This window comes from Heterocephalus glaber, unplaced genomic scaffold (assembly GCF_053883595.1).
Source record: "Heterocephalus glaber isolate CG9 unplaced genomic scaffold, H.glaber_assembly_v1.0 deba00001124, whole genome shotgun sequence".
NCBI classification, from domain to species: Eukaryota; Metazoa; Chordata; class Mammalia; order Rodentia; family Bathyergidae; genus Heterocephalus; species Heterocephalus glaber.
Window position 1 is genome coordinate 1,163,271 of NW_028258197.1, and position 22,262 is coordinate 1,185,532.

At 51.7% G+C, this 22,262-nt stretch overlaps 3 protein-coding genes and 1 pseudogene across 36 annotated transcripts in view; 2 read left to right on the forward strand and 2 right to left on the reverse strand.

Annotated features, from left to right (window-relative positions):
* The window catches only part of Map3k3 (mitogen-activated protein kinase kinase kinase 3), a 67,977-nt gene extending 58,115 nt beyond the window's left edge, over positions 1 to 9,862 (forward strand). For 4 of the 5 annotated variants that reach the window (XM_004868610.3, XM_004868609.3, XM_004868608.3 and 1 more), the window contains 8 exons: positions 1,749 to 1,816; positions 2,004 to 2,096; positions 2,556 to 2,747; positions 3,280 to 3,428; positions 4,138 to 4,269; positions 4,754 to 4,883; positions 5,238 to 5,415; positions 7,162 to 9,862. In XM_004868610.3, coding sequence (XP_004868667.1) covers positions 1,749 to 1,816; positions 2,004 to 2,096; positions 2,556 to 2,747; positions 3,280 to 3,428; positions 4,138 to 4,269; positions 4,754 to 4,883; positions 5,238 to 5,415; positions 7,162 to 7,390 — 1,171 coding nt within the window. In that variant the 3' untranslated portion in view covers positions 7,391 to 9,862. The remainder of the gene's footprint in view (positions 1 to 1,748; positions 1,817 to 2,003; positions 2,097 to 2,555; positions 2,748 to 3,279; positions 3,429 to 4,137; positions 4,270 to 4,753; positions 4,884 to 5,237; positions 5,416 to 7,161) is intronic. The other variant, XM_087210169.1, reaches the window with a different exon arrangement.
* A 1,354-nt stretch (positions 9,863 to 11,216) lies between these two features.
* On the reverse strand, positions 11,217 to 13,694 carry Limd2 (LIM domain containing 2). Of its 4 annotated transcripts, none has more exons than XM_021247490.2 (6): positions 13,619 to 13,679; positions 12,537 to 12,631; positions 12,361 to 12,405; positions 12,144 to 12,283; positions 11,934 to 12,066; positions 11,217 to 11,594 (listed from the first exon to the last, which is right to left on the reverse strand). In XM_021247490.2, exons 2-6 carry the CDS (start codon positions 12,576 to 12,578, stop codon positions 11,487 to 11,489), a joined length of 468 nt encoding a protein of 155 aa, XP_021103149.1. In that variant the 5' UTR covers positions 12,579 to 12,631; positions 13,619 to 13,679; the 3' UTR covers positions 11,217 to 11,486. The 4 variants fall into 4 exon arrangements, with proteins under 4 accessions (XP_021103149.1, XP_021103150.1, XP_087066313.1 ...); XM_021247491.2 differs by lacking the exon at positions 13,619 to 13,679 and adding an exon at positions 13,263 to 13,295; XM_087210187.1 differs by having other exon boundaries at positions 11,217 to 12,066; positions 13,619 to 13,694.
* A 2,651-nt stretch (positions 13,695 to 16,345) lies between these two features.
* Strada (STE20 related adaptor alpha) overlaps positions 16,346 to 22,262 on the reverse strand; it is a 38,236-nt gene continuing 32,319 nt past the window's right edge. For 25 of the 27 annotated variants that reach the window (XM_021247505.2, XM_004868618.4, XM_004868616.3 and 22 more), the window contains 4 exons: positions 20,194 to 20,298; positions 17,796 to 18,037; positions 17,463 to 17,505; positions 16,346 to 17,218 (listed from right to left, as the gene is read on the reverse strand). In XM_021247505.2, the coding sequence (XP_021103164.1) occupies positions 17,066 to 17,218; positions 17,463 to 17,505; positions 17,796 to 18,037; positions 20,194 to 20,298 (543 nt within the window). In that variant the 3' untranslated portion in view covers positions 16,346 to 17,065. The remainder of the gene's footprint in view (positions 17,219 to 17,462; positions 17,506 to 17,795; positions 18,038 to 20,193; positions 20,299 to 22,262) is intronic. The other 2 variants (XM_087210175.1, XM_087210186.1) reach the window with 1 other exon arrangement.
* Positions 20,482 to 21,594, forward strand: LOC101706739 (glycoprotein-N-acetylgalactosamine 3-beta-galactosyltransferase 1 pseudogene; annotated as a pseudogene).

Genomic DNA, 22,262 nt, shown 5'->3' on the forward strand with positions numbered 1-22,262 from the left:
AGCACTGGTTCCGCAGCTTCCTTGCCCTGACCTTGTTATGATCATCTCTGGCACGCTTAGGATAATCAGGACATAGGGAGCAGGTTTGGGGTTTTATTGTTTAATTTTTTTAATTTGTGTAACTGACTAATTGTTCATGTGAGATCTGATCTTGTGACTGTGGCCAAATTTGGACAGTGTCTTTCCTAATAGGCCTGATAAGTTCTGTCTTCCTCTAGATATCATAGAGTCATAGTTATTTGTTGGGCTTGCTTTCCAACCAGGGGAGCAAAAAGGTACCAGTACAAGTGCAGGAGTTGCTGCCACAGGCTGAGGCCTCTGCCAGAACGGGGATGACTCTGGCTTTGGACTATCTCCTGAACTTTGGGTGGGAAGGAGGACAGGTCTAGAAGCTGGGCAGTAGGGACAGCCCTGAGTCACTGCCTTGAGAGTTTCTGACCTGCGGCACTGTCGGAAGGCACTTTCATTACCTGGGTGACTGTGCTTGTAATCTTATTGGTCGATCATGGCTTTGCCCCACCTCATGCCCACCTTGTAAATTTTCACTGGGTCTTATAGTTTTGTCCCACTTTGTACCTGCCTCACCACATGGCTTTGCTGTATAAAACATCCTTGAAAAGTGGGGTGGGTGGGCAACCCACTTTCTGGTCCCCCTTCTGTTTCTCTTAGGCAGAAGCTTTCTTTCTCCCAATAAATTTTTCGTACTCAAAAAAAAAAAAAAACCAAAAAAACCAGGCACTTTCATGTCAGGGCAAGGGCCCTTCGGGTGGATGCTGGAAAAGATAGCTAAGTTCACCTCTTTCTTATTCTTGGTCCCTACAGTGCTTTTTTTCTTCTCCTGGAGACCAACTTCTCTGAGGTCCATCCTGCCCTACACCCAGGGCTCTCATCTTAACTTTTTGGAAACTGGAATGGGGCAGATCTGGAACCAGATAGACCTAGATCCAGTCCCAGCTCTAGCAGACAAGTCCCTTAACTCTGAGTTCCTCAGTTTCCCCATTCTAAAATGATTGGTCTGAAAGGAAGATGCCTCATATTGCAGCAGGAACATGGACTTTGAATTGAAGCCTCGCTCTGTTGCTTCCTGCCTGTATCATTGGACAAGTAAATAGGAATCTTCATACCTGACCTACAGGGTGTCTGCGGCAGATGTTCAGTAATTGGCACCTGATATTATTTTTATGTTTTCTTCCTCAGAGTTGTGAGGATTAAATGAGAAAAAGCTCACTCTATAAAATAAATCTGAAAGCAGTTTATAAGCTACAATATTATCATCTTTTTTGTTTGTTTGTTTGTTTTTGGTATCAGGGATTGAACTCAGGACCTTGCTCGAGGCAGGTGGGAGGCAGGTGGGGCCACCACTGAGCTAAATCCCCAGCCCTACAATGTTATCTTTATCACTGCCTGAGCTGGGAATTTTCTTGCAGCTTTTCATCTGTTACAAAAGTGGGAAGAAAGGCCAAGAAGAGAGACAGGTGCTCAGCTAGGGTAGAGTTCAGTAGGCTGGGCCTATTTACTAGTCAGGGTCCTGGTCAGATTTGGGCCTCTGACTAATGAAAGGAAGGGGAGAAAGCAAGAGACCAGGTCCTGGAAGGGCTGCTTTCCTCCTCCTTTGCTTCCCTCCTGTGCATGTGGGGTAGTTAGCAGGGGAGACAGACCACCTGGGTGCTCTGCCTCCTTTTCTGCCCTCTGGGCTGCTTTGGAAGTGCACTGAGGTTTATTTTGTGATTCATTGTTGTTTTCTCCAGTCCATCCTTCCGGAAATCACGAATGTCCCGAGCCCAGAGCTTCCCAGACAATAGACAGGAATACTCAGGTGAGTTCAAGGAGCCTGGGTAGGCCCTACAGGATGTCTGGATGGGGCCAGGGCTGGTTCTGAGTTGGGAAACCTGGACTGTATGGAAATTTTCCTGCGCCTGCTGCTATAGCCCCAGGTGACCTGGGACTTATGTGGCTCATTCACGGATCGTCCCAGAGGTCAGTGATTCCCCTGTCTCACTCAGATCGAGAAACCCAGCTCTATGACAAAGGGGTGAAAGGTGGAACCTATCCCCGGCGCTACCACGTGTCTGTGCACCATAAGGACTACAATGATGGTGAGTGCGTCTCCATGCTGCCCCCTGCTGGCTGCCTTGGGAAAGACCATGCTTAGAGTTCTGACATGGAAAGCAAGGAGATGGGGAACCCTGAGCTCCAGCCTCTGCATTCCCCTTTATTCCTAAGAAATTGTGCCCCAGACTTGAGGAGAGAGAGACAGAAAACTTACCAGTTAGGGAGAATGGTATTTGTACACCAAGATGCTACCACTCCCTGGTCCCTGGTGTGCTGTGGGGTGCCACCTCTCCAAAGCCTTCTGCAGCAGCTGCAGAAAGACTAGAACTTTGACTTGATTTGGGGTGGATGCTAAGGACAGCAGCCTTTGTGGCATAAATCAGGTGGGAGGGCAGATAGGATGGACCAGAGCTGGTATTATTTGTCTTTTCTAGCTGGTTTGCACATTCAGTCTTATGGCCAAGGGTCTAACTTCCTCTACTCTGGTTCTTGTACTTTTTCAGGCAGAAGAACATTCCCCCGAATACGACGTCATCAAGGCAACCTGTTCACTCTGGTTCCCTCTAGCCGCTCCCTAAGCACAAATGGCGAGAACATGGGTCTGGCTGTTCAATACCTGGACCCCCGTGGGCGCCTGCGGAGTGCAGACAGCGAGAACACTCTTTCTGTTCAGGAGAGGAGTGTGCCAACCAAGTGTGAGTGTCCCTGGCTAGGAAGAGACTACTAAGGGTGCTCAGACAAGCTGTAGGGGCAGGAGGACAGCCGGGCCTTTCCAGTGGTTAGGCTCAGCACTCTGCTCCTCTGGCCCATCTTCTCCATACTGAGATAGCCTTGGAGGGTGTAGCACACCCTGGACCTTATGCCTGGCTCCACTGCTGTGGACTTCTGTCCGGTCTTTAGTTGTTCCACGCTCAAACTGAAGAGCATGCCCTCAATTCCTGCCATATTGTTTAGGAGCTTTGTAAGTAAAACTCTTTGATCAGTGTAGAAGAGCACTTTACTATGACTTTGGCTGACCTCTGCTTCCCAGGATTCTGACCTTAAGGTCCCATTGACCAGGGCACTGGGCCTGTTCCAGTGGGTGGAGGTGCAGTACTGAGAGAATTGGTGGTGGTGCTAGGTAGGGGTGGGGCCTGAGCCAGAGGCCCCATGATCCAGCATCTGCAGAATGAGAAGGGTCTCTGTAACGAACATGCATATCATAACACAATTTCTATTTTTCTGTAGCTCCTAGTGCCCCCATCAATTGGCGCCGGGGGAAACTCCTGGGCCAGGGTGCCTTCGGCAGGGTCTATTTGTGCTATGATGTGGACACAGGACGTGAACTTGCTTCCAAGCAGGTCCAGTTTGACCCAGACAGTCCTGAGACAAGCAAGGTACCACCTTCTCCATGTTCTAACCTCCATTTCTTCCCTTCCAATGAAAATGCTTATCTTATTATTGCACAGATGAATTGCTCAAGGTGCTACAACTTGCCTCCCTGTCACTCTTCTCCCAGGCTCCCTTGCTATCCACTCTGGCCTTGAAGCACCTGGGAGAGGAACTGAGTCCATACCAAAGTCCCAAGGAACCCAAATTGAGAAGTGATGACCAGTGTACTACTCCCTGTCTTGGCTTCCCAAATAGACACCTCTCCCCAGCTTTCAGTCTAAGAAGGAACCACGGGGTTCATTTGTTTGGTCCAATTCTAAAGGAGGAATATGTGGCCCATACTTCACCTTGAGTAGATTATCTTTGTTTTGTTTTTGTTTTTTTTGGTACCGGGGATCGAACTTGGGTCCTTGCGCTTGTGAAGCAGGCAGCAAAACCACTGAGCTAAACCCCTGGCCCGAGTAGATTATCTTTGATAGTTACCTTAACTAAGCCTCCACAAGCCTTCTTCCCTCCCCGCTGTCTGCCTCCCTCTAGGCCTGGAAATGCCACATCCGAGGGTTACCCAGCATTGTGGCCGAGGGCCAGACAGTTGGGAAGTCCCCCTTTTCTCCAGACGAAGTTCCCAAGGCAGACCCTTGTGAGGTGTAGATTAAGGCAAGCTGAGCTGACCACAGGCCCTGAGTGCCCAGGTGACCACTGGCCCCTCCGTAGGAGGTGAGTGCTCTGGAGTGTGAGATCCAGCTGCTGAAGAACCTGCAACACGAGCGCATAGTGCAGTACTACGGCTGCCTGAGGGACCGTGCCGAGAAGACTCTGACCATCTTCATGGAGTACATGCCAGGGGTATGTGCTCCTTGAATGTATGCAAGACTCAAAAGAGGCCCTGACTTGGGACTGAGGGCTTCGAGGAGGGTCACCCTTGAGGTGGGTCTGACTCCCTGAGGCTTCAGAGCTCGGGAGCCACGTGGGGTGATGGCAGAGTTTAGGGTCAGAAGGGCCCTATCTGTGGCTGCAGTGAGGGTGAGGTAAGAACTGTCCCAGACCCAGCCTAACGTGCTGTGGGATGGCTATTTGTGGTCGAGTAAGCACAATATTCACCTGGAACTGAGGCCCTTTCTCTAGACTCGCATCCTGCAGTGCTTGTGGGAAAGACTGTTTCATGCTTTTTTCCAAGCTGTCCAGCAGCTCCTAGCAAAGTATCTTCCATATCACAAACAGGACTTGGTTGAATCTCTGCTTTCCTGCAGTCCTGGGGGCTGGAAATAGCCTTGCTCCCTCCCAAAGCCATCCCCTGAGAGGACTCCCTCTGACCCCTTGTGGCTGGTAGGGCTCAGTGAAAGACCAGTTGAAGGCCTACGGAGCTCTGACGGAGAGTGTGACCCGCAAGTACACGCGGCAGATCCTGGAGGGGATGTCTTACCTGCACAGCAACATGATTGTTCACCGGGACATCAAGGGTGAGCAGGGCAGGCTGTGTGAAGTCCTCAAGACTTGGGTTCAAGGATATCATTTCGTGAACTAGGTGGGCCAGTGTATCATTCTGAACTTTCTGGATAGGGCCCCAGGTTCTTCCCCAGTTGGGGGTTGGTGTGAGATTGGTTAAGCAATTTGGGAAAATACCCTCTAGTGCTGTGCAAATGTTGGCCATGGAGATGATCACTTTGTACTGTGGGTATGTGGGTGTGTTGTATGCAGCTCCTGTCTATTTCCATGGTGGTCCATACCCTCCCAGCAGCTCTCAGTGACCTGGAGCAAGGATGGTAGGAAATGGAAGCATCTCAGGTGATTGTCTCTGCCCTTTCATGCCTTAGGAGCCAACATCCTCCGAGACTCTGCTGGGAATGTGAAGCTAGGGGACTTTGGAGCCAGCAAACGCCTGCAGACCATCTGCATGTCAGGAACAGGCATGCGCTCAGTCACCGGCACACCCTACTGGATGAGCCCCGAGGTGATCAGCGGCGAGGGCTATGGAAGGAAGGCAGATGTGTGGTGAGCATTAGGACATGCTGGGAATCCCGTCTTCTTGCCTTGGGTTTCATAGCTCCAAATTGGAAATCACCTGGGTGTAGTAGGAGAGACTGAGGACCTGGATCTTGCACCCAGAGCCTAGGCTCCAGGTGTGCAGGGGTGGTGCCAGCTGTAGCACATGAGGGCTGCGGTGTGTTTAACCTCATAGGATACTGTTAGTGCTGGGAACTTAGGCCATGAAAAATAACCTCAATGTTGGCTGAATCCCTTTAAGAAGAGGATCCACTCTGAAGGCTTAGCTCTCTCTAAACAAGAGCAGACTTCTCCTTGTAGCACTTAGATGGCTTGCATTTGTTCTGCCTAACTGTATGCCCTTCCTCAGAAAGGACTTAGAAGTTGTGAGAACTTCTCTCCTTGGCAAGTTATTGTGGCAGGCTGAGCAATAGTCCCCCCAAAATGTCCATGTCTTGATCCCTGGATGTTACCTTATGCTGTATGGCAGCAGGGTCTTGGCAGCTGTGACTAAGGACATTGATATGGGCAGGTTGTCCTGGATTATGTCGGTGGGCCCAGTATATATATATATATGTATGTGTGTATATATATATATATATATATATATATATATATATATATATATATTTTGGTACCGGGGATCGAACTCGGGTCCTTGTGCTTGTGAGGCAGGCAACGGAACCACTGGGCTAAATCCCCAGCCCAGTGGGCCCAGTATAATCACAAGGGCCCTTATAAAAGGGAGGTAGGAGGACTGGGGTGTAGCTCAGTGTCCCTAGAGTACTTGCTTAGCATGTGGAAAGCTCTTGGGTTCCATCCTCAGCTCAAAAAAAAAAGTAGGGGAGGAGGGACAGGAGGTCAGAGTGGGTAGTGGGAGATGTGACAGTGGAAGCACAAGGCTGGTGCAAGGCAAGGAGAGGGGCCATGACCCAAGAAATGCAGAGAGACCGGGGGACATCTCATTGGTAGAGCTCGTGCTTACCACATGGAAGGGCCTGGGTCCAGTCCTCAGCATGGGGACAGGGAAGGGGAGGAGGCGAAGGAGCAGAGGTTCAGAGCTTCCAGAAGGAGCCATCCTTGCCGACCTTAACTTTAGCCCAGGGAGATTGATTCTCAACTGCTGACCCCCAGAACTGTTGTAGTCATGTAGTAATTTGTTACAGCAGCAATAGGAAACAAATACAATTGTTTTGGAGCCTCCCCCACAAACACACACCGTGGTGGGAATGGAACCCAAGGTCTCACACATGACAGTCGTTCTGCTACTGAGCTGTACTCTTGGACCTCTTTCCATCAGTGTTTAGTGCTACCTTTTGCCTAGTCTCAAGAAGTCCCAAGGTGCTAGGCATGGTGATACCTGCCTGTAATTGCGGCATTCTGGGAGCCTAAAGCAGGAAGACCACAAGTTTGAGCCTAGCCTGGGCAACTTAGTGTCTGAGTGAGACCCTGCCCCAGAATTTTAAGAGTACTGGAGTTGTAACTCAGTGCAAAGGCCTTGAATTCAGTCCCCAGTACCACAGAAAAAAAAAAGTTCCCTGGTGAGTGGTGGGGTATAGGCTTGTCCTGTATGTGGGCTCTGAAGGCTGAGAGTGCTTTGAAGCCTCTTTGTCCTTGGAGAATCCAGCGACATCAACCACCAGCTTAGCCCATCTTGTGCCTCAGTGTGCTCTGAAGAAGGCATCTCATCATAGCAGTGGGTGCACAGCCAGGGCCTGGAGCTGTCTGAAGGGTGACATGGGGCTCTCTCTCCAGGAGCCTGGGCTGCACTGTGGTGGAGATGCTGACAGAGAAACCGCCATGGGCAGAGTATGAAGCAATGGCCGCCATTTTCAAGATTGCCACCCAGCCCACCAACCCTCAGCTGCCTTCCCACATCTCTGAACATGGCCGGGACTTCCTGAGACGCATTTTTGTGGAGGCTCATCAGAGACCTTCAGCTGAGGAGCTGCTCACACACCACTTTGCACAGCTCGTGTACTGAGCTCTCAAGGCCGTGCTGCTGCTGGCCACCCTGCTGCATGGGCAAGGGGCTGCTGCAGGGCTCGACAAAGTTGCTGCTTCTCCCAGGCAAGGGTGTGGACCATGGAGCTGCAGTCCAGCCAGCATTTGTCTGTGCTCTTTCTGCCCCTGGAGCTCAGAGCCAGATGGGATACCTGCAACCTCAAGGACTGGGAGACCCCAGCCTGCCAGACCGAAGAGCTCCAGCATCCTAAGTTCAGTGTGGGGAGGAAGGGCTGGAACAGTGTGCGCTGCGGCTGTGGGCCCCACCCTTGGGATGTCCTGACACTGCAGTCCATGCTGAGGCCCAGAGCGCCTGGGGCCCAGGACTGACACAAGGGTTTGAATAGTGTTATTTTCATTCAGAGTGTTATTGTTTCTCCTCCCAGTGTCTGGAGACCACCAGAGTGTCTGTGGACTAGAGCCCACCCAAGCCTAAGGTAAAGCCCGGCATCCCTCAACCAGTGGAAGGCAGAGGCCTGGGCCACCCTCTTCTATAGAGCCCCAGGTCAGCTTTGCCAGTCCTTGTTCTTTACCAAAGATGAAGCAAATGTTATGCTGCCTTATTCAGGGAAGGAGGAGCCTGTCCTGCCTGCCCCCATGACCCTGCACCCTCAAGCAGGTGCCTGAGATGTGGAACTGCCCCCACTGAGTGGGGAGACCCAGCTTTGTCAATGCAGTTGTCTCTGTTTTACAAGTTGGAGTCACTCTTATGCTGTACCCAGTTTCTAAACTGGAGACTTGTGTGCCCGCTGGGCTCTGAATATCCGTGTGGGCTTGGGCCTTGGGTTTCATTGGAAAGAGCTATTGCGGTAGCTGGTGTGCTCCTGGCCTAATATCCATTCCCCTGCTGGAGCAGAGAAGGTAGACAACTCAAGGGTATCTGGATAGCTGGGTGCCCTGAGCCTGACTGGGCCATTCAGGAGAGCCCCGGCAGTTGTCTTAGACTGTGAGTCATGACCCTGCCAGGCCAGAGCCCATAAGCTGCCACCAACTGTGTCCAAAACCACCAGCTCTCTTCTTCCTTAGCCCACCTTGCCCATTCCAGTGAGGTCTCAGCCTCTTTCCCGTCTTGCTCCTCCTATGTGGGAGGAATGGCAACAGTGGTTGTGGAAACAGTATCTCCAAGCAGCTTAGAGTTGGCCATATTTACCTCAGCCTGGGTGCTGGTCCTTTCTTCCGGCCCCTCCCCTCCAAAATGTGCCTATCGCTTGAGCTCCTCCCTTCCCAATGCCCAATTTTCCTTGGGAGTTGTCATTAAAGGGGGTAAAAAGCCAGTGCCCAGGGGTGGGCATCTCCAGGGAGCTGGGGATTAGTGCCAGGCAGCTCATTGCCAGCCATGCCCACTTCCCCACGGGCACAGAATAAGCCAAAGCCTTCGTTGTATGTTGACGATGCACTTTTATGAATGTAGTTTCTATCGCTGTTTTTAGCCTTTTCACATCATGTAATGTGAGGCCTTGTACTTGTTAATTTATATCTCAGATCATATTGGATGGTTTTTATATATATCAATTATAGACTGTTACAGGTGATGGACGCCTCAAGAGAGAAGAGAAAATGAAAGCAGCTGGTTTTGCAGAAATGTGTGCTGCATGGTGGCAATCAGGCCTGGGTCCCTTTATTCCATCCCTTTTCTGCAGGGGCTTCTGTCAGGCCACCTTCCACTGGCAACTGCCCTCTAAGGCCAGTGAACACAAGCTCCTGTCTCCACCCTGGCCCTTGCCCAGGGTGGGGACCGGCCAGCCCATCATCTCAACCAAAGCTGCCAAGCAGCAGCTCAGCCTCTCTATGACCCCATCCTAATCGCTGTAGCACTCCCTGGCCCATACCGTCCCTAGTGCCCCCCCCATCTCCCATGTGGGAACAGCGTGGTGTCACTGACAAGATGAGAGGACTGTCCCAGGTTCAGGCTCTCACAGAGCCCCACCCCCAGGGTCTTACCTCACAGGGAATGTTTTAAAAATAAATTTAAAAACAAGCCAACAATTCCTGAACTCCAATAAAACCAAAAATGACCCTGATTTTGTGCCAAAAACTGTGGACATGCTGGCTCAGCATCCTCAGGACCAAGCTGTCACTTTTAATTTATTGTTTTTTTACTAACTAATCCAGATAAAAAGTTGTGGGGCCCTAGGATGGCCTGGGCCCAAAGGTTCTTAAAAGGCAGTTTGCTAGCTGTCCCAGGCTTGATGTAGGAAGGGGTTACGCCACCATCTTCTCATCCTCCCATGGGGTGTGTCTGCCCTGGCCAACCCCACCCCGGAAGGGCCAGGGCTTGGTCAGTGCACACGCTGCCACCCTCCTGCCCCTCAAGCTCTGTGTCTGTATCTGAATTGTGGATTGTGCAGAAGAACCTGCAGCCATAGTTATTTGACTATATCTTGACTGAGGGCTTGCAGTGCAAAGCCAGGCCAGTGTCACGCATTACTTTCAATAAAAGGGATCATTTATACTAGAAGGGTCCTGTGGCCATGCTTTTGGTTGGGGGGTTATTTGGGAGGGCCTTGATGTGGTGCCTAGCAACAAGCTGAGCCCCCTAAAGTAGAAGAGAACTTGAAATGACTGCAGAAAGAGGGGTCCTGGAATTACCTGGCTGGGTACCACTGTAGGCCCACAGTGGTCTGCCCTCTTTCTTTCCTTTCCCCTCCAGAAGCACCACACAGGGTGGCACACCTGGGCTTTTACTGAGGTGGCACTGTTGGTGCTTCTGACCTGGACATCACCAGTGGCTGGGTTCCTGCGATTTGTGGCACCTAATAGGGTCCTCCAGCCCACCTTGGTCCCATTCTTGCAGCACAGTAGTCAGAAGTCCCCCTGGCCCATCTACTGCTGTTGAACTCCAGGGAGAGACCTTGTTCCCATTACAGACCTCTTGATACAGGAAGTTGGGTCTGCTGAGGTTGAGCATCTCTCCTGCTTCAAGGTCCTAGGCCTCAGGTGCCCTCTCTGCTTCTTTAAGAAGTAGTGCCTAGCTTAACAGCACAGTGGCTCACCTGCCACCAGGGCTTGAGGCCCAGTTTTCTAGGTAAGAGTCACCAAGGAACTCGGGGAGTTGGATAGGGTAGTGGCAGCAAATCCTCCAGGAGTCTGTTCTTTTGCCCCACCAGCTCATGCATCCCAGGAGCACTTTGGGAAAATCAAGACAACAGTGTCTTCAGGACAATCCAGACTTCTATTTGTCATGAGGGGGTAGGGTGGGTGTTTTAGGTCCTCCAAGCTTGCCTTATTTGCTGTAAACTGCCATCCTTCCATGCTCCTGGGTTCTCAGGAGCAAGCAAACAGCTTCTCCTTAAGTCCAACAGAAATGTTAACCCCAGAATTTGAAAAGGCACCACAAAAGTGCAGCAATAAGGGAAAGGACAGGAAAAAAAAAAGCAGTCGCTAAGACCTTCAGTAGCACCTACAGGTTCCCACCATTCCTTGCAGATTCCAGGCCACAGGGCTGGCTGATACTGAGAGGAGCTGGACAGCTGAGACCAGCTAGAAGGGTCAGACAAGGAGTCAAGGGTTCTGCCTCCTGCCCTCCTCTTCAAAACAAAATCTGAGTCAGTGGACCTGGAGTGTCTTAACCAACTCAAAGCTGGGGGGGCAGAGTGGGTTTCAGTCACAATTGCAGAGGTGGTGCCTTGTTTGGTGGAAGAGCATCCCTTTCTTAAGCTGGCTCGCTATTTCCCTGACACTCATTTCTGCCCCCCACACCAAAGCCAAGAGTGTTCTAGGGCTGTTCCCCCTTCCCCTCCATAGGGTGGGTCTGCATTCTTCCTGCCACAAAGCCCCCCATCAGGCCACATAATACAGAGTCAAGATCTATTTAAACGTGTTTAAAACGGGTGATCACATCAGTCATAGGGGCAGGAATAAGGGAGAGCAAGGGAGCATGGAAGCTGCTCACCCAGCAGGTCTCAGGCTCTCAGCCTGGCAGAAGCTTTTAACTTCCTGGTGTAAGAGGGTCCCAAGCCCCAAAAAGGCAGGTCCTGCCTTGCCAGGCCACTTCCCCATCCCCTCCCCCGACTGCAGAGGTGGCGTCCATGAGGCCCAGCAGGCGGCGCACTCACTCTACTTCCGGTCCCTGTAGCTCAGGAGCAGGTTATGAGTAGAGGTAGATGGGGAGACTTGGCGGCTGCACACAGCCTAGGTGGCAGTGAGGGTGCTTGGGACCCTGAGGGGGGCATGCTGACTCCTTGCTGGAGAAAAGGCACCTAGTTAGGGAAACTGGTCTTGGGGGGCCTCCCAGGGGGTTGTGAGGTGGGGTGGGGTAGGCTGAAAGAAGGAAGCAGGGTGGAGCGCAAACTCTAATCCTGGCTCCCAAACCCCTACCCGCTGAGGGAGGAGGAAGGAATCATAGAGCAGAGCCCTGCACCTGGTACTTTCTGCCTGAGGAGCTTCGCCCCCTTCCCACCCTGCAGCCCACCCAAGCCTAAAATCAACCTCTTTCCCATCCTTCCTATGGCCCAGTTCCAGGCCCTCTGCGGAGGGAGCAGAAGGTCACGGGGACCTCAAGCTGTCTTGGTGCCAGAGTCCACCTCCTTGTGGGTCCAGAGCTCCTTGTGCTGCTTGCGGCCGAACCCCTCATCGTAGTTGCCTTTGCTCTTAAACAGCTGCTGGAAGTGGGGTTTGCAGTAAAACTCGCCGTGCAGAGCCGCATAGCTGCCCAGGCTGCGGAAGTAGAACAACCAGGTCAGGCCGGGTCAGGGCCGAAAGTCAGGGCCCAGGCAGGCAGGGCAGGGTCGCACCTCAGCTTGGTGTGGCAGTGCTTGCAGCAGAAGCAAGAGTTGTGGAAAATAAGCTTGTCAGCCACCAGCCGCTCCATGGGGTACACAGTCTTCTGGCAGGCGGTGCAGGTCTCTTTCACTTGGGCCGGCAGGCTAAAGGACTGCAGGGGGACACTTAGCCAAGGGGCTGGCCAGCACCCACCCTTTCCTCCGCCCACACCCACCCTGAGGACCCTACCTTGGAGCGCTGCACAGTGCTGCTGCCACCACCGCCTTTGGCTTCCTGAGGGAGAGGGCAGGGTCAGCTCTGGGGTGGCCCTGCCCAGATCCCAGGCCACTTAAGAGGGGGGAAAGGGTGCCAGGCAAACAGGCTGCTCCTCTCCCTTCATCCTTCCCCCTCAGATGGTCACCTACATGAGAGGGGGTGGTCTGGGCGGCTCCTGCAGCCTGGAACATGGCTCTTCGGAAGTGATGGAGGTCCCGGGCTGAGACTCGGCACCCGCTGGGTTCTGCAACGGGAAGTCGTTTGGTGGGGCCCCACGATCCCTTCCCCCAGGCTGCAGGGTGGGGGTGTTTACAGACCAGGGGCTGGGGGGCTGTGGTTGGGACTTTCCCTAAGTCATTTCCTGTTGCTTTTGGTTTTGCCACTTCCGCCCCTCACCCATCCCTTCGCCTGCCCGCCCCCAACGCTGACCCCCATGGGCAGGGTCCCAGAGTTGGAACCATGTGTAGGACAAAGTTATCGGTGAACGGCTGTGGACAGGGGGCTCCGCGCAGCCACTCTGAGCGCGCCGTGGGGCGGCCCCCTCCTGGGGTGAAGGGGTCAGTAGAGGGCGGGGCCGGGAGCGGCCCGGAGAGAACCCGTTGCCCCCGCTTGAACCACACCGTGCACTGCCCAGTGCCAGGCCCAGGCGCGCAGCCCTGGACAGCGCTCCTGCTGGCCGCCTGCCCACCCGACCGCTCCTTCGCCCGCGGCCCGCTCCTCGGCCTGCGGACCCAAGGGGACCCGACCCCAGACCCCGGCCGCCCGCGGGCCCGGCCCTAAAGGGCGGACGCCAGTCTTGGGGCTCCGAGAGAGAGCGACGCGCGGACCCGCTGGTCGTGGGGACCCCGCGGACGGCGGCGGCCCTCGCCCCCCACCTCAGCGCCCAGGTTCGCGCGCCGGATGCAGGCCCTCCCCCCGGCCGCCCGCGGGTCTCACCGGGCCCCGGCCTACGCCTCGGGGCGGGGGTTAGTTTGCAAGGGCCGCCTCGGGTGCGAGGAGGGAGCGGGAGCAAGCTGCCGCAGCTGCCAGTGGTCCCCGCCTTATCCCGGTGCCGCCCCCGCCGGCCGCCGGCCCCCGCCCCGCGCCCGCCCATTGGCTCCGCCGCGCCCGGAGCCGCCTCCGGGGCCCCGCCACCGCCGCCGACCCCCCTCCGCGCTTTGTCTTTCCCTGGCTCGCTGTCCCCCGCCTTTGTCTGCCCCCCGCGCCGACCCTGCGCTCCCGGCCTTCGGACCCCGTGCGTGCCAACCGCTAGGGACTGTCCCGTCTGCCCTCTCCCGACGCCCCTTGGTCCCCGGCAGCCTCGCGTGGTGAAGGGACCAACGACAGCGAGGTCCCCGCACCGCATCCCTCGGGGGGGGGGGGGGGGACAAGTTCAGGCTGTGGCTGCGCCGCCCCTAGAACCATGCCTAGGCCTTTCCCTGCCTCGGTTTCTCCTGTTGGTGCTTGTGGACACAGGTCCGGGTGGCCGCAGTACTGCCTGGTGCTGTGTGGGCCCCGAAGCCCGAAAGACCCCGCTGGTGCGACCCGGGAGGTAGCCCAGGGCCTCCGGGCTGGTATGACCCCCGCACCCCCGCGGGCCGCGAAGTCCTCCGACCGCCAGGGGCCGCCCCCACGCAAGCGGGGGCCCCCCGCGGCAGATGGGAGCAGTATGCGGTCTCGCCAGGTCCCGCAGCGAGGCTCCGAAGCCCGGTTGCCCGAAACCCAGGGAGGGCCTGGGTGGCTCGCCTGTCCCAGGGGTCCAGCGGGATCACCACCCCTATGGGTCTCTCGGAGCACACTCTCTGAAGGCCCCACGTCCCAAAGCGTTTCTGTGGTCGGATTCTGCGGGATTGCTAACCCTGGCCTTATGGGAAGCCGGGGCACACCCTCAGGATAAGGTTTGCCATCCCTCGGGCAAGCAAATCTCAGGCACCCAAACCTCATTCCACAAATGGGAGTCTAGACCTGAAGATTTTAAGTGACTTGTTCCAGGGAGCAGAGAGCTCAGCAGAGCTGCTCCCTGCTGCCCGGCCCTAGCCCACAGCACCGCAGGTCTCAGGTGAAGGCCACTTGTGAGACGAGGCTCAGCTGTGCTGAGGGCACACGGAGCAGTCTCCTGAACGTGGTCCTCTGCCGGGAGCCCGAGGCTTACAGCCACTGGCTTTGCCCGAAGCCAGGAGGGAAGTTGTCTGAGGAAGCACAGCTTCACTGTTCCCACACTGTGGCAGGAACAGAACTGTAGCTCCAGAGCGGGCCGACACATTTGTCAAGGAACAGAACAGCTCCACACCTCCTGCCTGGCTGGGGAGCGGGGAGCAGCAGGCAGCAGGCAGCAGGCAGCCCAGCCCCCAACTGTTTCCCTGGCTCGCTGTCTGCACCCACGCTGAGCTTCACTGTTCTCCCTCAGCCCTGGGGGGTGTGGGGGTGTGTGTGGTGTGTGTGTGTTTTCTGACGCGGGAGCTGGGGCCCCTGAGGACTCCCTGATGGGCATTTAAGAACTCTACAACCCTGTGTGTCTCTCTCTTTGGGGGTGAGACACACTTACAGATTTTCCAAGGGGTGTTTGATGCAAGAAAGGTGAAGCCCATGCAGGCACTAGGAACAGGCTCCCAGACCTCCAATCACTGCCTTGGCCTAGGATCATCTGTGGGCCGAGCTGCAGGTGGCTACCTTAGAATCACCAGTTTTGGTGTGAGGATGAGCTGACTGCAAAGAAGAAGGCAGCTGGGAAGGAAAGAAAACTGATAAAGTGGTGCTGTGCTAAGAAAAGGCTAGTGTGGTGACACACACCTGCAGTCCCGAGCTACTGTACCTGGGAAACTAAGGCAAGAAGATCATTTGAGCCCAGGTGTTTGAGACCACCGGGGCAACAGTGAGACCCTGTCTGTAAATACATTAAGTAAAAAGAGTAGGAAGCTAGCTGGAAATAGATGTAATTGGTTTTGGGGGGTTTTTTTGGTACCGGGGATCGAACTCGGGTCCTTGCACTTGTGCACCAGGCGGTGAAACCACTGAGCTAAATCACCAGCCGAAATAGATGTAATTGGGCACTCTCATTCCTTCTGGTCTCCTACCCATGCTGTATAGTGCATGCCATTCGCTTCATCTCAGTCCCTGTAATGCTTGAAGAGATTTTTAAATTTTTCATCTTTAAACTGGTGTTAAAATTTCTGAGGCAATGGCAAGGCCATATGATGGTTCAGAGCAGCCTCAGGGAAGATGGAGGGGCACTTCCTTAATCTGACATTTCAAGTGCCAGAGCCAGTGAAACCCTCACCCTGAGGGACTGCCAACATGGACAGCCTTGCCTGGAGCGGTGGATGCACAAAACATACCTGTGCACATGCCTGTGAGGCACCAGAGGGGACCTCCTTAGAGCTGTCCCCTTGCTCCCACTCACTGGCTGCCACAATGATGAGAGTAGGCAGCTCTGGTTCTAAGGTTACTTGCTCTTTGAGCATTAGTACCAATGGTAAGGAGACTAAACTCCACCCTTTTCTGCCAAAGTTGAGCATTTTCTGCCCTGACCCCTAGTGTCCTGGAAGTGGTTGTAGAGAGTGGCTGGTTTTGGCACCCAGATCTTTCCAGCTGCAAATAGTTTGATGGCCACAGACAAAAATACAGTCGTTTTGAAATTTTAGGTAGTGAACAGATAATTATAGGTAAAAGAAATTCTTGCTGGGTATTGGGGAGGCTGAGGCAGGAAGATCATCATGAGTTCAAGGCCAGCCTGGGCTACATAATGCGTTCAGGTCCAGCCTAAATCACAGAGACCCTGCCTCAAAAAAAACAAAAACCTGTTATGTCTTATCTAGTGAAAGAGGTCACTTCTGTGCTTCCTGTGGGCTCACTCGTGGGTGGCAGAACCCAGGGTGCAATAACACAAGTATAAGCCTTTGTGGCCATCCTTGAAAGCCATCACTAAGAAGAAGACCTGCAATCTGTGCACATGCAAACACACACCAGTGTCAGTCTCCAACAGATTCTCTATACATTTTAATTTGTTCTGACAATGAAACTAACAGCATAACATCACTGAAGCTCTCAGGTAAGGCAAGACATTATGGCCATTGGAGGAAGCACCAAGACAGGTGGCAGGAGGTGTGAAGATGGATTCTTGGGAAAGAGATGAGCTACACAGATGAGGTACAGGAAGGGATCAGATGTCAGGGTCCCAGCAATAAGAAAGGTAAGGATGGACTGCCCCAGCTTGAACCTGGAGCTTAAAAGAGAGAAACGCCTTTCCCTTCAATTATTAGGAAGAGGCCTGAAGGCAAAGGAGGCAGGTTGCTTTGAAGTTGCCTTTCACAGACCTATAGGATCTGGGAACAAAGGAAGAGAATGGAATTCAGCTGGCAGGAGAGCAACTTGTAGGGAGAGGAGGTGACAGTTCCATGGGTTGATGAGTCAAACCTTAGGCTTGGACTTCAACCTCAGGGCCAGAGAAGCATCTCTTCCTCTGAGGAGGTCACCTCAGGTCTCTGGACAGGCCATGTCAGCTTTCTGAACCCACCTGATCCTGGGAGTTCCTTGTGTCTTAAAAGTCACAGAGCAGTGAAGACATCTTTCCCAGAATGTCCTTCCCATCAGCCAGCAACCAGCTCTGCTGGCATGTCCTTGCTACCCATTCTGCACCCAGAAGGTTGGGAATGGGCCAGCCCATTGCCTGGGCTGGAGAACGTTCCTGGTCTGCAGAGGCTCAGAACTCCCAATCGTCTACCTCCAGCTCTTCCAGGTTTGTCACCAGGCCAAAGATTCCACTGTGATCCTGAGAATGGCTGCCCTCAAAATTGGTGATGGGGGTGACAGGACGAAGTAATTCAGGCAAAGCTTCTGAGGCACGTCGCTTGATCTGGGGGAAGAGAGAGAATTGAGTGGTGGATCTTACTGCATAAACCATGGCCTGGTGACTGATGGGCTATTGGAGCTAAGAATAATAACAGGAAAGAGTACCATTTTGGGGGCTTCATTTCTCTAATTCAAAATCAGGAAGAGAAAACACCTAAAGACCGCACAGCTATAGAGCTAATGGAACTATAGGCAGCTAGAACCATAGGCAAGAAGAAACAAGGAGCCAAGGGAGACTGCTCTTGTACCTGTCTGAAGAATGAGTGGCTCAGAAGGGCGCTGGCACTTGGCCTGGAGAGAAAGGGGAAGAGATCCACATCACCCTGTGCCCACTTCCCACATCCTGCCAATTACATCTCTTCCTCAGGTGCTCTCTACTTCTTGCCTCAGCTCACTGATACTGGCTTCTTGGCCAACCCATGAGCTGATGATCCCTCTTGCTCTGGAGCCCCACTTTCCTCCTAGGAACCCAAGCCCTTACAGAGCCTTTGAGAGGCACATGTTCTCAAACCCTGGCTCAACTCTGGAGCTTCCTCTGCTCTTCCCACTCCCCAAAGCCCAGCCCCAAGCCAGCAAGATACCTTGCATCTGGGTTGCGCTGAAGGCACTGCTCCACAAAATGGTGGAAGTGTGGGGAGAAGGTTCGGTGGTAGGGGTGGGATGGCGAGTCACCATTGGAAGACCGGGGCATGCCGGTGGCCAGGCTCTCACCCAGGCCAGAGTTGGCTGCTGAATGTGAGGGGCTCATGGTCAGCTCCTCCACAGGAATGGTGCTGGTGTCCAACAGGCAGGGCACTGTGCCATTCAGCTTCTCCAGTAGCATCTGGGGAGGACAGAGTCGGCCTGAGCTGGAGGGGGCCCTCAAAGGCCTAAAAAAAAGCCTCTTTTCAAATACGATCTTCCCCATAAACATGATCTTTTGGGAGGAAAGATGGAAGTAGAATAAGGCTAACTTTTCAAAAAGAATGCTGGCCATTAGCTTGGCAGTTTCCCTCTAGCTAGGCCAATAGAGGGAAAAGGAGAGGAGAGGAGAGGTTATGAGAAGTACCCCTTCACTGTGCTGGAAGAAGGGTCCAGTTTCCTCTCCTCCTTTACAAGGCATCAAATTCCTTTACCCATTCAGCCCTTACCCTAGGGTGGAGGCAACAGTCCAGTCACCTTCCTTAAAGCCCAGCTCCAGGCTGCCATACTTGTGGGGGTCCAATGGGGTTCACAATGGAGTACCTGCAGCACCACATCCTGGATTGTCATAAAGGCAGGCTGCACAGAAGCAGTGTGCCCAGGGTCTTGCCAAGTGTGGGCAGCTATTCCAATCCCTTGAAACATACATGTAAAGCCAGCCCCACTTTGAATATTGCTATCTTCATGGGCATTTTCATGAACCTAGTGAGCTATCCAAGCCAAAAATCTAGAAATCTCTCTAGGGCTATACTAACATGGCAGCCACTAGTCATCTGTGACTCTTTATATTTAAATTAAATCAGGTTTAAAATTCAGTCCCTAGAGGGCCAGGGATGTAGCCCAGGGGCGCTGCACCTAACTGGCAAGCACAAGGTCCTGAGTGCCATACTGGACAGCACAAGTATAGACATTTCTATCACTGTAGAAAGATCTGGCCAGTGCTACTTCTAGATCTAAATCTCTTGCACCCAAAATAAATTTTGTTTTTTATTTCTTTGTGGTACTGGGGATCTAACCCAGGGCCTCTCACATGCTTGGCAAGCACTCTGTCAGAGATCTATTCCTAGCCACTTAAAAAGCCTTTTATGGGCCGGGGATTTAGCTCAGTGGTTCTGGCGCCTGCCTCGCAAGTGCAAGGTCCTGAGTTTGATCCCCGGTACCAAAAAAAAAGCCTTTTAATTCTTTCCTGAGCATTCTTCAGTTACTGAACTATATTTCTTAGCTTTTCTGATGCCTTACCTAGTCCATACCATCATAACTGGTCTACCAGATTTAATCTGCCTACTAGAGTGACCTGTGTAAAAACATGTATGTGTGTATATATATATATATTGCTATTCCTCCTGTGCCCTACAGCAATTCTCCACATGCTTTGTTTTGATTTAGAACAGGAGCCAAACGCCTTCAGGTGGCACACACAGCTCTTCTTGAGGTGCCCTTGCTTCCTTCTCCAGCCTCTGCACCCAGACACTCTGCTAAAGAACCTGCACCTCAGCCATTTACAATGCTGTGCCCCAGATCCTGTTCTTTCCTGACTCTGGGTCTAAAGTGACTGCTTCTGTTCCCACTCTTCACATGATTAAATGCTCTTTGCCTTTAAGACTTAACTCAAGTTCGGCCATTCTTTAGCTGCCCCTGTGCCCATGCCCTCCCAGTTCTAGACTATGCTCCAGGTACCTGGGACCCAGGTAATCCTTGCCCACATGACCCCCAAATCTACTTCCTGGATATAATGGGGCCTGGGCAAGTCTCCTCCCTGGATAGGTCCACTAAATGAAGATTGTGCCACTGGCTGGGCACTCCTAGGCCAGAGGGGTAGCCCAAGGGCAGGCAGGTCTGAATAGAAGGTGAACTTGCACAATGGAGTTTCCAAAGGTGTGGGCCAAAATATGATGGCATGTAACTCTGAGATATCTGAGAATTCTAAATTAGAAACCAATCTTCTTTATCAAAGCAGGAAGACAGAAGATATATTATAAATTTACAAAAATTGGTTAGCCTGATTTATAAGATTTAAATAGACATAAGGTATATGGGCTTCCATTTACACTATTGCCCTTGGGCTCTCTCCAGCCTGGGCTGGGCTCCATGACCACAGCATCTCAAAATTTTCACAGAGAAAGAAACAGAATTATATACTCATCCCCATTGGGGAAAGGGGTGGCTTTTCTGAAAGAAAAGGACTGTGTCTTTCATCTTTCATCTTAGAAACCCTGGTCAGTGTCCCTGAGCCTGACAGATAGCCACAAACACTTGGGAAAGGCAGACAAAGAGGGAAACACTGGGGTGCAGGCTCACCTTGGTGGCAGGCATATCCTTAAATGGGACGTGGCCATTGGCCAGTTCACAGGCTGTGATTCCGACACTGTAGATATCAGACTTGGCATCATAACCCTGAAGATTCTAAGCCAGGAAAAAAAAAAAAAGCCACAGATGATTCTACTTGTAGCCTGGTGTTTGTGTAAAAAAAAGAAGGGTGGAGCGGGTGGGCACGCATACTGGGCCTGCCTCGGCCGCGGCTGCTGTCGGAGGATGAGTCTGAGTGGCCACAGCAGGCCATGAGCCACTTCTCGGCCACAGCAGGCCATGAGCCACTTCTCAGTTGCCCAGAGGAGCAGGTCTCCGAACCGCTCGTCCCCTCTCCACCCCGCAGAGGGGCGAGGGGGAGCACAGCTGATGTCAGAAATACACTTTCAGGAAATGGCCTCTAAATCTTGGCTGTATTTCTTAACCTTCCTCTGTGGATCAGCAATAGGATTTTTTTTTATGTTCTCAGCTATTTAGTATTTTGTTGGGAGAACAAGGTGATGCCCAGCCTAATATTCTTCATAAGAATCCTTATGCAAGACATTCAGATGATAATGGACAGAATCATCTAGAAGGACAAATGAACTTCAATGCAGATTCTAGCCAACATGAAGATGAGAACACAGACATCACTGAAAATCTGTACCAGAAAGTTAAAATTCTTTGTTGGGTTATGACAGGCCCTCAAAATCTAGAGAAAAGGGCCAAACATGTCAAAGCTACATAGGCCCAGTGTTGTAATAAAGGGTTATTTATGAGTTCAGAAAAAATAAAAACTTCCCTACTGTGGGATTAAAAACCAAAGGCGGCAGAGATCAACTATACTGGAAAACAATTAAAGCTTTTCAGTATGTTCATGACCATTATTCAGAAGATACAGAATGGTTTATGAAAGCAGATGATGATACATGTCATACTTGACAATTTGAGATGGCTTCTTTCAAAATATAGCCCTGAAGAACCCATTCATTTATTTTGGAAGAAGATTTAAGCCCTATGTAAAGCAGGGTTACATGAGTGGAGGAGCAGGATATGTACTAAGCAGAGAAGCCTTGAAGAGATTTATTGCTGTGTTTAAAACAGAAAAATGTACACATAGTTCTTCCATTGAAGACCTAGCACTGGGAAAATGCATGGAAGTTATGAATGTAGAAGCTGGAGACTCCAGAGATATCACAGGAAAAGAAACTTTTCATCCCTTTGTACCAGAACACCACTTATCTACCCAGAACTTTTTGGTACCAGAATTATAACTATTATCCTCCTGTAGAGGGCCCTGGTTGCTGTTCTGATCTTGCAGTTTCTTTTCATTATGTTGATTCTACAACCATGTATGAATTAGAATACCTTGTTTATCATCTTTGTGCATATGGTTATTTGTATAGATATTAACCTGCCCTACCTGAGAATGTACTAAAGTAAGTCAGTCAAATCAACAAAAATGAAGATCCAAAGGTAAAATTAGGAAACCCCTGAAAGGAACACAAATGAGTCAAGCTAAAAAGTCTGACATTGCACTGAAGAAAGACTTCTGCATTTATGACACATTTATGACATTTATGAAATCACAGTGACGTATAGAAATCTTTCAAATGAATTGCTACAAACTAAAGCTTTAAATAAGCTGTTAAATGTTTTTTGATACAGTAATATAGAAATCTATATAAGAACTTGTGTTTTTAAAAGTGGTGGCAAGTAGAAGAACTAGAAAAGAGATTTTGACACCTGTTCTTGACCATGTGTATTATTGTCACTGAGAAACTAAAACAGTTACATTTGCTAAAACTGCAGTGTACATTAGTTACACACAATGCTAAACAGATCTGCCTTAAAATTTTAGAAGGAAATACTGTTGCTCAGTATTGTTTATAAATTTGCAGTATGATATAAATGAACCACTCCTCCGCACACAGTTGTCTAATGAAAAGTCTGCTGTGATTATTTATAATTAGCACTATTTCTTAAAGAAGGTAGAATAAGAATGGCACTTACCGTAAAGTGAATTAATAAAACTACATTTTAAAATTTAAAAAAAGAAAGAAAGAAAAAAGAAGAGTGGA